The sequence below is a fragment of the Schistocerca americana genome, chromosome 2 (assembly GCF_021461395.2).
Source record: "Schistocerca americana isolate TAMUIC-IGC-003095 chromosome 2, iqSchAmer2.1, whole genome shotgun sequence".
NCBI lineage: Eukaryota > Metazoa > Arthropoda > Insecta > Orthoptera > Acrididae > Schistocerca > Schistocerca americana.
Window position 1 is genome coordinate 438,210,655 of NC_060120.1, and position 14,038 is coordinate 438,224,692.

Consider the following 14,038-nt stretch of genomic DNA (forward strand, 5'->3'; position numbering starts at 1 on the left):
GTCCATTTCCTATCAGTTTTTACTACTACCGCTGAACATTTGAGATGTTTACGTAGTGGGGTGCTGCAGGGTTATTTCTTTTTGTTACGAACAATGTATTGTTTTTACTTACATTACAAGAGAATTTTAATTCATTACTTTAAATAGAAATTGTGTCCCAGTATTTCAGCGTCTTCTCATTAATGTCAAACGACGAATTTTCCCGTAGATAACAACCTCATCAGTAAGCAATATGAAAATGATGCCGATTCAGTCTGATACGCAGTTTATATATACATATTTTGAACATTGGTGGACTTACGACTCTACGTTTGGGCACGCGTCCTGTTAACTTCGTTTCGGCTGACCTTTCACCGCCCAGTATAACATACTGGATTCTATTAGACAAGTATTCATCATGTTACACTCTGAGTTGGAAGCTATCTGATGGTTTTTATCGTGGTTATGAGTCCACTATATGGAACTGTGTAGAACGGCTTTCAGGAGTCTAGAAAGACAGCAACTACTTACTCGACTCTATCTACTATTTGATGGGTATAGTATGTGAATAAACCGAGATGTCTTGCAAGCGTGGGATTACTTTTTTTTTTAACTCGTTCTCCGTCTTTGAGAGAAATCTTTTCATCCTGGAACATCACGATTGTCGATCTTCAAATATGCCCTAGGGCCCTCCAACAGATGGATATTGAGAGGAGTTTTTGAACTGCATTTTTTGTCTTTATTACTTTAAGAGATTTATTTAAGTTTGTTAAGACAGTTTATTGCTAAGTGTACAGTTATTTTCAAAATTATATACAAATTACAGACATCAGAGTTTAATACATCAGAGGTTTATGTCCGTTTCTTCCAGGTAACGTGCTGATACAACGTTAATTTCCAGACTGTTCTCACTCATTGCGGTTCTTGCTTTTGTTGGTAGGGAGATTTGCATTTTTACGAAGTCTTCCAAAAGTTCCAATCGAAGACCTGATGCAATATGTCTCCTCGGAAGAGGAGTGAAGAAAGGGCTTAATGTATATTAACCTCTTTCTCTGTTGCGATATTTGCCATTGCTGATATCAGTGCTATTTGGACTCTTCTCCAGACACAGGGGCTATTTGATGAATGAGAGCGTCTATACTTTCACTACTGACCACTAAAATTGGAACGCCATGGACACAGCTTGCAACAAACGTCAGTTTGGCGTAAAGTGTACTACTTGTTTGCATATTCAAACGATAGGGAGTTCCGCAAAACCGCACAAAACAGATAGGAGTAACACCATCTACTTTCTATCTATAAGGAAAAATGACGCTATGTGTTTCTCAGACTCTCATATGAATGTTATTTGTTTGCGAGAAAAACGTTTAATGACTCACGGAACAGTCTACCAGCACGTGTAGGAACTAAACTGTGTTGTCCGTAGCTCGTGGTCGTGCGGTAGCGTTCTCGCTTCCCGCTCTCGGGTTCCCGGGTTCGATTCCCGTCGGATCAGGGATTTTCTCTACCTCGTGATGACTGGGTGTTGTGTAATATCCTTAGGTTAGTTAGGTTTAAGTAGTACTAAGTTTTAGGGGACAGATGACCATAGATATTAAGTCACATAATGCTCCGAACCATTTGAACCATTTTGAACTGAACTGTGATAAGATCATGGTAATTTGGAACTTACTCCATAATACTGCTGCTCATGTTGTTCGGTTGGGTCCTACGACTAGCATACTCGTATGATATCATTGTGTTGGGGAGGATTATGCTATACGCGTTGCAGGATATCGACGGCCCCACGGAACTAGCACCCGAGAGGACAGATATATTGTTCGTTCCACCATGCGGCATCATCCAACCACTTTACGTACCTTGAGTTGTGAAAAGACATTATTTGCATCGAGGCAAGTATGCACACCGACAGCGCAACTGATTTTTGAGCACGACGGACTGTCATGTCAGCACAGCGACCATTGTTGCAACTCCCTTGATACGGTAGCAGAGAGAGAGGCGCCCAACAACACTGCAGTGGCGTCACGTCATCTTTTCAGACGAGTCCCGGCTCTGCGTACAACGTCACGATGGACGTCTGAATGTGTGAAGGCTCCTAGGAGAGCTAGCGTTGCCACGTTAGGTTCGTCATCGTCAGGCAGGCCCAACGCCCGACGCGATAGTACGAGGTGCCATTGGGTACACAGCACGACCACTCCGGCTTTTGCATTTCTGACTTGTCAAGCTGAGTGTTCGTGTCCTATCTTCGACAACTCCATCTTATCTTGCAACAAGATAATCCAAGGCCGCTTGTCACCCATTGTGTCCTGACATTCACCTATATAGTTGATGTTCAACTGTTCCCCTGAGCAGAACTGATCTCCGACCCATTCAGTACATCTGACCAAGGGCTGCCGGGACACTGGCTCTCCACCTCTCGCCAGCTGTTACGACTGATGAACCCTGATAAAGAAATGAAGCACTGTGGAATGACAGATCCACATCTGTCATGTACACTCCGTTCGGCTCTATGCCCAGCCGAGTTAAGCGATTGTTTCTGCCAGAGGTGCCATCTTTGTCTACTAAATATCACCGTCTGTCTACTATCAAATCATCCAGAAATTTGGTTATGTAAACTTTCTATTATACTGTATGTGCACAGTAAGTGAAATGTCAGTATCTGGTATCCCTGTTAACGTTATCATTTTAATGGTTATGACCTAGAAGAGGGTGCTAATCCCACAGAGTATTCTATGTAAATTCTAATAGCTATTTCAGGGTGTAATACCTTGTTCTCTCAACTGCTGTTCAGTAGCAAAGGTGTTTGTTTCAGCATCTTTCATTCGTGAGAGTGTGCGCCGCTTGTACCCTTTCATTACGCAAATACATTTTTAAATGTGGAATTTAGTATATCGCCTTTCTGTCTGTTTTGTTCATTCTTAAAGTCAGACAGATCCACGAGAGATTGAACTGAATGTTGGATTCAATTTATTGACTCCAGGTATTGCCAGAATTTTCTAGTATTTTGATAAATTTTTCACCGGGGGGTGAACGTGGATTGTAATACACTTTACACATACCTGTTCAAACGGATGCGCAGTTTGCCATTGAACTTCCTCTACCAGTTCTCTGCATTATCGTTTGTAACGACAGAGTAGTAGTCTCTGTTTTCACACTATCCGAATGATACTATTAAACCAATGTGGCTCTTCCTCGACTTCTCTTATTTTACTTTGGACGTTTTTATTAAGATCGTGCTTTATAATGTCATCTGTAGCCTCTTATGGCGTTCCAGTAGTGACAATATTGTGATAGAGTGATATATTGAGTCACCATCAATTAAAAAGTGTGCTGAATATTTTTTCCTCTTGTAATTATCATCAGTGGCTAGATATAGGTAAGATGCCGAAGCTTCTTTCCGCTCTTTACTTTTACCTTTATTTAATACAGAGTCGCGCAGCCGTTGCTCCTGGGGATGGTTATTCAATACTTCAGCCCAGACAGCGACATTTCGCAGCAGGAAGCCTACCTATACGCCAGCCTGATGGTGGTCATCAACTTCGTGATGACGTTCTGCCAGCACCACTACAACATGCTGACTACCTACGTCGGCATGAGAGTCAGGGTTGCCTGCTGCTCTCTGATTTATAGAAAGGTAAGTCTGAGAAAGGGCCGCTTGGGATAATCGCGCCATCTATGGCGCCTTGCCACGGTTAGCGCTGCTCCCTCCGTTGGAGACTCGAATCCTCCTTCGGGCATGGGTATCTGTGTTGTCCTTAGCGAGATTAAGTAGTGTGTAAGCCTAGGGACCGATGATCTAACCAATTTGGTCCCACAGGAACTTACCTCAAATTTCCAATTTCTAAGACAGATTGGGACAATTTTTCGCCTGTCGATTTCTTCTCTACTCTCACATTTCTGACGTTGAGCAGATTATTTAGTTTATCTTTCCTTTTATCACTAATATACGACTTATTGTTTTCGACAGTGAAAATGAAATAATTTTTAGTAACACTGAAGTACATTCTGTCAGTATACATTACATTCCCTTTACAGCACACACCGTAGTTGCCTGCACAAAATACTCTCTCTACATTAAAATAATTTTCACGGTGGAGTATGGTTTTAGACATTCATTTACGTCAACAGAGTGAAGCAGCGCATCTGACTCATCATCAACAGATGCAAATAAACCTCTGCAAGTAAAGTACAGTAGCTATTGCCATCAGCCTTAGATAATGTTCGTTTTTGCTTGATATTGGCCAGGAATTACCGTGGATATTACTGTTTGCGTTATAATGTCACTTTGTGTCTTAAATGTCTTGGGTAGTCACTTGTGGACAAGACGGGCTACAGGTGTAATGTCCCCACAGAAAATACCCTCTACCACGCACCAATTAATCGTTGTCAATCAAACCATCCACATTCATTCACTTGGGAAAAGTATCTGATCTGATTTTCTCGTAACATATGAGGCGACAGCTCGACGACGCCAAAGTATTTTTTAGTGAGTTTATTCTTTGAAATAACAGAGATGCATATATGCATTCTCCATGGTTGTTAGAGGGGTAACTAGGACGGCTTCTGGAGTATCTGTTGAGGGATTGTATTGTTTCTGAGAGATACATATTTTGCTTTTCTTCTCGCTAAAGCGAGCCAATTAACATTTGTGCCACTAGCGGTTTGTTTGAAGAGAAAGAGACTGTAAACGGAAAATAATTAAGACGTGGAATCACCGGAGATCTGGACATGTAATGGAGATGGATTGAATACACAATTTCCTTCGTAAATAAGGTTTGTGACTTGTTTGTTCTGGAGTGAATGAACGAATGAGTTTTTTCTGAATCATTTGATGATCACGTTGGCCCTGTAATTAGTGGGGAAGTTTCAGCTGTGTCGAAGAGAGCCTGCAATCACTGAGTCTGTGTTAAATCGTCCAAAAAGGCTTCTTACACATCTGGAATTCGCAATCTTTCGTAAAAGGAACAAATTGTCCACAAGATTGATTCTCCCGACTGAATGCAGTGTTTAAAAGTAATAATAAATGTTAAAGTGGCCAATCCGTGACAGGACACGTTTTTGGACGTTTCTAAAATAATTTTGTTCTCTGTTTCATGTCAACTACGACGAGCTAACCTAACTGACGATTGGAAAAGCGAGGAAAGACTCGCAGGTGATATAATTGGATCTACAAATAAAGTCGAAAGACAGAAGGCGAGATCAATATTTTTATTATAAAAGCTTGTTGATATAGTTGAAGTATACGCTTTTCTGTTGAGTGTTATTTGATACATTAAAGCTTGCTAGTATAGTTGAAGTATACGCTTTTCTGTTTAGTGTTGTTTGATATTTGAACATTGGTTAATTATGTTCATGTTAGACGCGTTTTGATTGACCTGTCCCAGTCGCATTTATCTGTATATGTACATTAAGAAAGTAGACACAGAAGTAGTCTTGTGCGAACGGAGTTACATATCATGTAGTGACAGTAGAAGGGAGTTATATATAGTGACAGTAGAACATTTATATGGTTTTAACTAGGGCAATGTTTAGGATGAGTCAAGCAGAGCATAGCAGCACGCAACAGCCTTCAGCTGTTAGCACTGATAATAATGATGCAGTAAGAAGTGTTGTAGGGCCGATGGCTACAGATAGCGCAATAGAACGCCCTGTAGACACGCCTGGAGGTGTAACAGCAAGTACGCAGCATGGATTATTTCCATTGGTAATTATCATGAGACAGATGCAGATGATAACCGAGAGCATGAATACTTTGAAAACCGACATTAACGCGAAATTAGCCTCAGTTACTGAAGGGCAAAATGATTTAAATACGAAATTAGCCTCAGTTACTGAAGGGCAGGAAAATCTGAAAACCGACATTAACGCGAAATTAGCCTCAGTTACTGAAGGGCAAAATGATTTGAACGCGAAATTAGCCTCAGTTACTGAAGGGCAGGAAAATCTGAAAACCGATATTAAAGCACAATTAGTGACAGTCACTCAAACTCAAGAAGAAATGAAATTAGTCCAGACTGAGATTAAGCAGCAGTTACAAGACAGTTTTTCCGAATTAGAGCAGCAGATAGAGGCGAAGACCAAAGAACTCAAAGATCAGGCCGAAGAGACGGAACGAAAATTAACTGCACAAATAGAATTGGTGAAAGCACAATGTGAGGAATCTACTCACCGCGCACGTGTCGAAATGAAGGAGTATGTGGCTATTAAGATAGATACTGTACGGGAACAAGTGGAAATGGTTCCGCAATTAGTACAAAAGCAAGACGGAATGTCATGTGCAATTGCGCAACTTCCTGAATTGGCAGGTACACAGGCTAACCTAAAGGAAAGCGTTGAACATCTGACAGAGCGTCAAGACGTTATAGACCACCAAATTAACGTACTAACGGGTAAATTATCCGAAATCACATTAGAAAACAAAAGGCTAATGCGTGAAAACGTTGAGCAAAATGTTAAGGCAGCATTCCAGAATTTATCTGGGAAACAGGAAGAGAATTTGTTTGCGAAAGGACTTGAGGAGGTGCGACAGCAGTTAGGTGCTGATTTGGAGCATTGGAAACAAACGATAGAAGAGTCGATGCGCGCTTCACAACAAAGCTCAGAACAAATGAATACAGGGCAGCAGCAGAAGTTGCCAGCGACTCTAGAGCCAGTTACTGCCTATTCGCACACAATACCGACTTGTGTAAGTAATTCAAACATTAAATTGGCACAAGCTGGTTGTTCGCATGAATTCTTATCTAACGGAGATTACAAAAGCCTTTGCCATGCCGAAGAAAAAATGATAAAGCATCGCCAATTCCAGATTTTTAACCCTGACAAAAGGGGGGTCTATCCAATTGTTTTCATTCGAAGTTTCAGAGGAGTGCTACCCAGAAATTGGTAGGAGTGGCAGAAGATCAGTTTTGTTACAGGATATATACAAGGTTCGGGGGCGATCTGGGCCTCGGACATGACTTCTGTTTGCTCGACATATGACGATTTTGAGAAGTCGTTTTTAGCAAAGTTCTGGTCAGATGGGGTACAGGAACGCCTAAGGCAGGAGGTGCTCTACCCAGAGCCTTTCTCCTTTTCGAAAGGAAGCCTTAGAAGGTATTTCAAAAAATATATAAATAAAACGACATACTGGGACAGACCTATGCCCTTGCCAGACATAATAAACATACTTAAGGCAAGACTATCAACTAGCATTCGGAATCAATTGATTTACGGCAACGACAAAGACTTGGAGTCGTTCCTCACGACGTTAGACCATATAGATATTATCGAAGAGAACAACCAGAAAGCCTGTAATAACACATTCCAATATAGGGAGATAGAACCTCCGCCAGACGGTAGGCAAGGTGGAAGTATGTGTTATACCAATGGCGATCAGTCGACACTTAGAAGGAATGAACAGAGATCGTTAAATAATGGAGAAACCCCTCAAAATCTCAATAGTAATCCCGGCAATGGTCTTGCGAGGGGCTATTCAAGGAACAACAGGAACGGGAAAAGATACAATCCCGTGTGGGGGAACGAAAGAAATTTCAGACCCCAAGCCTGGAATAATAACAATAATAGAAAGTGAAATCAACCGGGAGGAATGAATTCAAATAGCCAACATCAATGGGGACGGACATCTACGAATCAACCGGTAATTACCGAAGTGACGGATGATGTCAACCAGCAGACAAATCAAAATTCAACAAACTTGTAAGGACCCACTCGTACCCCGGAGGGGCGGTCAACAATTGGTTGAGGGGCAACAGGATATGTGTACCCATGCTAACGTATAATGATGGACGATTACTGGCAGATGAACTGACCGAGGACTTAGAACCACAAGATGAGGATAAGGAACAGGTGGCAGTAGCCGAAGTGCAAGTCATTATGGAGACCGTACCTATAGTGGCGGTTATAGACACAGCTGCAACCACAAATGTTATTTCGGAGGCACTATTCAACAGGATCAGAAATATAAGACAAGTACCAGTATTTCCAGTTCAAGATTGCAGAGTATTAGGCGCCGTTGGGGCTCGATCGGCTAATGTAAAGGTGCAGTCACTACTTGGTGTGGAATTCGGAAATGTAGCAATATTAAGCACATTCCTTGTTGTGAAAAATTTAGTGGTAGATTGCATTATCGGAGTCGACAGCCTACGTCAATACGGATGCAGAATAGATTTGGAAACAGGAAAAATTTGGTTGAATGTTAATAAACAAGAAATTGAGTTGGAGTTGTTGAGAAAAAAAAAGCCTTACGAGAAAATATAATTGTGGGATCAGTGTGCAAGTAATCAGGACGGCCCAAAATTCTAAAGAGCACGTAATTAATGAGTTCCAAGTCAAAGAAGATTTCGGTCAATTAGTGTTTGAAAAGTTAAATGAATCCGACTGCATTATCGAAGATCAGAAGAAGCAGCTCAATGAATTATTATTAACGTATGAAAACGTTTTTGATGAAAGGCCAGGAGTTATTAAGGGATACATATGCCATCTCTACGTTAAGCCGCACGAAACGTATTGTAGAACTTTCTATCCTGTTCCCTGGAGGTTAAAGGCTCAAGTTCAAAAGGAAATAGATCGCATGTTGAAATGGGGTTTGATCGAACCCTCTACAAGCCCATACTGCTCCCCATTGTTAGTCGTGCCAAAAGCAAATGGGACTGTTAGACTGGTACTCGACGCCAGAGAAATAAATAAAATCATAATTCCAGTGAGAACACATTCGGAAAACATAGACGAACTTATACAACGGTTCCAGGATGTCCAATATTTGACGAGCATTGATTTGTGGAGCTCTTATTGGCAAGTCAAGCTGGATGAGTCATCAAAGAAGTATACGGCTTTCATTTATTCCGGAAGAAGTTACCAATTTACTGTAGTTCCTTTCGGACTCAACATTAGTGCCGGAATCCTTATAGCAGCTCTAGATTATGCACTAGGCCCAGAACTCAGAAGCAGGATAACAGTGTTTGTTGATGATTTGCTTATTGCATCGAAAACTTGGGAGGAGCATATTACTTTACTGAACCGAGTGTTGGACGTGTTCAAAACCATGGGAATAACTGCTAACCTACAGAAATCCCATTTTGCAGTAAACAGAATCAAGTTCCTGGGGCATATAATTGACGCAAAGGGAATTTTACCAACCAAGGAGAAGATAATTGCGATTAGTAAGTTTCCAACACCCAGGAATAGGAGGCAATGAAAAGGGTTTATGGGCCTGGCCTCATTTTTTAGAAGATTCATAACAAATCAGGCGATGAACGCAGCAGCTCTAAATAGTCTGCTGAAGAAGGATGTGCCCTGGCTCTGGACATTAGAGTGTCAATAAGCATTCGAAGACGTAAAGAAGCAATTAGTAAATGCACCGCTTTTGTACCATCCGGACATGCAAGAAGAATTTTACTTGTCAACATATTCGTCGAATGTGGGTATTGGAGCGTGCCTTTTCCAAGTACGCAAGATAAATGGACAACTCACCTTCTGTCCTATTGCGTTTGCTAGTCGTGTTTTGTCCAACTGTGAACGAACTTACACGACGACAGAATTAGAGGCTCTTGCGGTCATCTGGGGATTTAAAAAATTTCATTATTATCTATATGGGTCAAAGACTATCGTATATTGCGTTCATCAATCATTAACGTTTTTACAAACGTGTAAACTGTTACTGTTGTGTCACCGCCAGACACCACACTTGCTAGGTGGTTGCTTTAAATCGGCCGTGGTCCATTAGCACATGTCGGACCCGCGTGTCGCCACTGTGTGATCGCAGACCGAGCGCCACCACAAGGCAGGTCTCGAGATACGGAATAGCACTCGCCCCAGTTGTACGGACGACTTTGCTAGCGACTACATGGACGATGCATTGCTCATTAGCCGAGCCAATAGTTAGAATAGCCTTCAGCTAAGTCAATGGCTACGACCTAGCAAGGCGCCATTAGTAACATTGCATGTATCTAAAGAGTCTCACTTGTATCGCCACAATCTCCAGATGTACCAAAAGGACAGATTAAAGTTAAGTATTCCAGAAGCTACGTACTTTTCTTTATAGCATTCATTACGTATCCTGTTTCAGACCTCACGCCATCCTGCTTTAGCTTAGCGCGTGCCTTTTGGCTTCCTCTCATTGTGTCTAGGCTGTCTTGTCTAGACACAACAACTTTGGCGACGAGTCAACGGAAAGGGTCTTGTTCTTTCTAATTGCTTACATTTACTTGTGTCCTGGCTTCGCCAGATGTACTGTCCGAATTTTATCGCTTGCAGAATCAGCAGACGCAGGCGTTATTGGATGCCCTTGGACAGCTCGTCCAGGGTCAACGTCCAATGCAAAACGATGCGGCGGCCGCTGCTTCACCGCTACCGCAGCCACAACATGCAGTTGCACACCCATTCCGTAATTTTCAAGTGGACGTGGAAACATGGACGGAGTGGTCACACCAATTTGGATTTCATCTCGCCGCCTACAGAATTCAAGGTAACGAGCGGCAGCCTCACTTATTGTCTTGTGTTGGCGTGCAAACGTACCGTGTGATAGTGAAATTATTTCCCCGACGCGACGTAGCAACTCTGTCCTACAAAGAAATTTTGTCTGCTTTAGATGCCTATTTCAAGGAATCAGTTAATGTAGTTGCAAAAAGGTATACTTTCTTTTGTACAAAACGTATGGCCGGTCAAACTAATCGGGAGTGGGTTGCAACTTTGCAAGGCCTTACAAGGGATTGTGCTTTTGAGTGTGAATGTGGATTCCCTTATTCAGATACTATGGTACATGATGCAATAGCACAGAACGTTTCTGATGTTCGTATACGGGAACATATTTTGAAACTAATTAATCCCTCCCTTCAGCAAGTGATAGACATATTGGATAGACAAGACACGCTTGACTTTGCTCAGGAATCATTTGCAACTTCGCCGGCCGTGTGTAACATTAACCGGCCCGCCGGGCGCGCTGCACGGCTCGGTAAACTGCCCTCGCGCACGTCCACGCAGCTGCCGCCAAGCTCTAAACCAGGTGTGCCGCGCCAGCATACAAATGCAGTGAAATCATGCCCGCGGTGTGCCACTAGACATTCGCGTGAAAATTGCCCGTCACGCCAAGCTATTTACTTTTTCTGTAATAAGAAAGAACATGTTCAAAGTGTTTGCCAGAAAAAGCTCAGATCAGACACTCACAACCATTCCAGGCCCTTTGCTTCGCGCCGGAATCGAACCAAGAATGCTCAGGCTCGTGAACCTTCGCCCATGGATATTCATGTAGTTAATTCCACTTCGTCCAGTGCCACTGTCTCTAACAGTGACTGTGTTCATCCAACAAATACTGTGCGTCGACGTCGCCGGAAATCGCGTCATGTCGCAAGTGCTTCTGTACCAGTGTCCGTTCAAATTGCACGAGACAGTCGCTCTTGTCGTCAGCAGGACAATAAACTTTTTGTCGATTTGGACTTCAATGGCAAGGTCATACCATTCCAGCTCGATACCAGAGCTGCTGTTTCATTGATCAATCACGACACGTACAAACAACTGGGCAAACCTCCGTTGCGTGCCGCAAATGTTAAGTTACATAGTTATTCAGGTCAGAATATCCCTGTGTTAGGACAGTGCACTCTTCTTGCAACATACAAGGGACAAACAAAACTTGTGTCATTTTACGTTCTTCGTTCTTCTACTGCAGTGAACTTGTTTGGTTTAGATTTATTTCAGTTGTTTAACTTGTCTATAGTAAATCAGGTCCTCTCAGTGAACCAGACTGTGCCTTCAGACAGTGTTTCTCGTCTGTGTAAAGAATTTGCAGACATTTTTGCACCGGGCCTTGGTTGTGCTACGAACTATAACGCGCATTTGGAGCTGAAAGTACACGCGCAACCGAAATTTTTCAGAGCGCGCAGTGTTCCTCACGCATTGCGTGATGAGGTCGCAAAAACATTAAAAGATTTAGAATCACAAGGAGTAATTGAACGTGTGCAGGCTTCTCTCTGGGCCTCATCCTTAGTAATTTTGCCAAAACCTTCCGGAAAACTGAGACTTTGCGTGGACTTCAAGGCAACAGTGAATCCACAACTAGTGATTGCAACTTTTCCCTTACCCCGCCCGGAAGATCTTTTTGCTAAACTGTGCCCGGGTAAATATTTTTCGAAGTTGGACCTAGCGGATGCGTACTTGCAACTCCCAGTGGACGCCGAATCCCAGCGCGTCTTGGTGGTTAACACGCATCTTGGTTTGTACCGATTCAAAAGACTGCCATTCGGGTGTGCATCCGCCCCTGCATTGTTTCAGCAATATTTACAAACTGTTTGTGCGTCGGCATCTCAATCAGCTGCGCCTCTGTCGTCGCCTGGGTTCTGCCGCTCCCCGTCTGCTTTCAGCGACGGTGCCGTCCGGTCAGCGCCCTGGGGACCCATCTACTGGCTCGCCTCATCCCCAGGTGTTACCGACGCTGCCTTCCGTTTTGCCACATGGCGACGCGCCGCCGCCGCCGCCGCCGCCGCCGCCGCCGCCACCGCCGCTTGGTCTCCCGCCGGCGCCGCCCGCAGTGGACGCTTCGCTGCAACCGCCAAGCGCCTCCCTGGGTCGCGCGCCGCCGATCGCTTCCCGTGACCAGCTGTCCTCCGCCATGGAACTCTTGCCCGCTCCGGACCATATGGCGTCTTCGCGCGTCGGGTACCCCGACGCAATGGAGGTCGACCCTTCGGCCCCTCCTGTCTCTTTACGGGTGCATACACCGCATGTTGACGTGCACCCTGGACTAGGTTTTCAGGCGTTTCCTAGCTCCCCTCGGACCGTATGGCCGGGTGCGGGTGGCACAGCCTCGCCTGTTGTTAGGCTCCCCACCTCATCGCATACGTTAACATGGGGTCCTCCCCACGGCGGGCGGAAGCCTTATAACACGACCGTTCGCCGATTTGCGGGGGAGGAATGTGGTGTCACCGCCAGACACCACACTTGCTAGGTGGTAGCTTTAAATCGGCCGCGGTCCATTAGTACATGTCGGACCCGCGTGTCGCCACTGTGTGATCGCAGACCGAGCGCCACCACAAGGCAGGTCTCGAGATACGGAATAGCACTCGCCCCAGTTGTACGGACGACTTTGCTAGCGACTACATGGACGAAGCATTGCTCATTAGCCGAGCCAATAGTTAGAATAGCCTTCAGCTAAGTCAATGGCTACGACCTAGCAAGGCGCCATTAGTAACATTGCATGTATCTAAAGAGTCTCACTTGTATCGCCACAATCTCCAGATGTACCAAAAGGATGGATTAAAGTTAAGTATTCCAGAAGCTACGTACTTTTCTTTATAGCATTCATTACGTATCCTGTTTCAGACCTCACGCCATCCTGCTTTAGCTTAGAGCGTGCCGTTCGGCTTCCTCTCATTGTGTCTTGGCTGTCTTGTCTAGACACAACAGTTACACCCCAGACTGGCTAGATGAACTATCGCTCTGCAATAATACCAATTTAAGATCGTGCATGTCTCAGGACAGCAAAACATTATTGCTGACGCTCTATCAAGGTCACCACAGGGTTTGACCAAAGAGATTGAAGTAAATAATTACTCAGAATTCCCTGTATTGCTGCTGCAGGAAAATCCATATAAGACGTACTACGTCAATTTGTGTGCGCATGTGGCACAGTTACAGAAAAGAGATGCTCAATGGGGAAGTGTCATTCAAAGGTTACAACGGCAACCTTCGGATCAGATGGCTTATCTGTTAGCATACCCGGGATCTAACAAAATTAAAGGGTTATTTTCCCATAACGACTTGAAAAAATTTAATGAAGATTAGAAGATAGGGAGGAATGGTGTTGCGAGTGACAGAGATGAACGCTCGTAAAACCATAACAATAAATTGTGTGTGTTTAGTGTTTGAAAACTTTAAACTGAAATAATTAATCTGTGACACAGATTGTAGAAATAGAGACCAACTATTACTATCGAGTGCTGCAAAGAAGATAGTGGAGATAGGCTTCCCCTGTGTTTGGGTAAACATGGAACTTTAGCATTGCTAATGTCATCAAGATTTATAAAGGATCTGAATGACCTTCAAGAAGAAAGAAATGTTTCCCGAAAATGAC

The 14,038-nt window shown here is 43.7% G+C and overlaps 1 protein-coding gene across 1 annotated transcript in view; it reads left to right on the forward strand.

Annotated features, from left to right (window-relative positions):
- Positions 1–14,038, forward strand: part of LOC124594075 (ATP-binding cassette sub-family C member 4-like) — a 282,274-nt gene that overhangs the window by 66,105 nt on the left and 202,131 nt on the right. Inside the window, exon 4 of the mRNA XM_047132426.1 lies at positions 3,409–3,613. Coding sequence (XP_046988382.1) covers positions 3,409–3,613 — 205 coding nt within the window. The remainder of the gene's footprint in view (positions 1–3,408; positions 3,614–14,038) is intronic.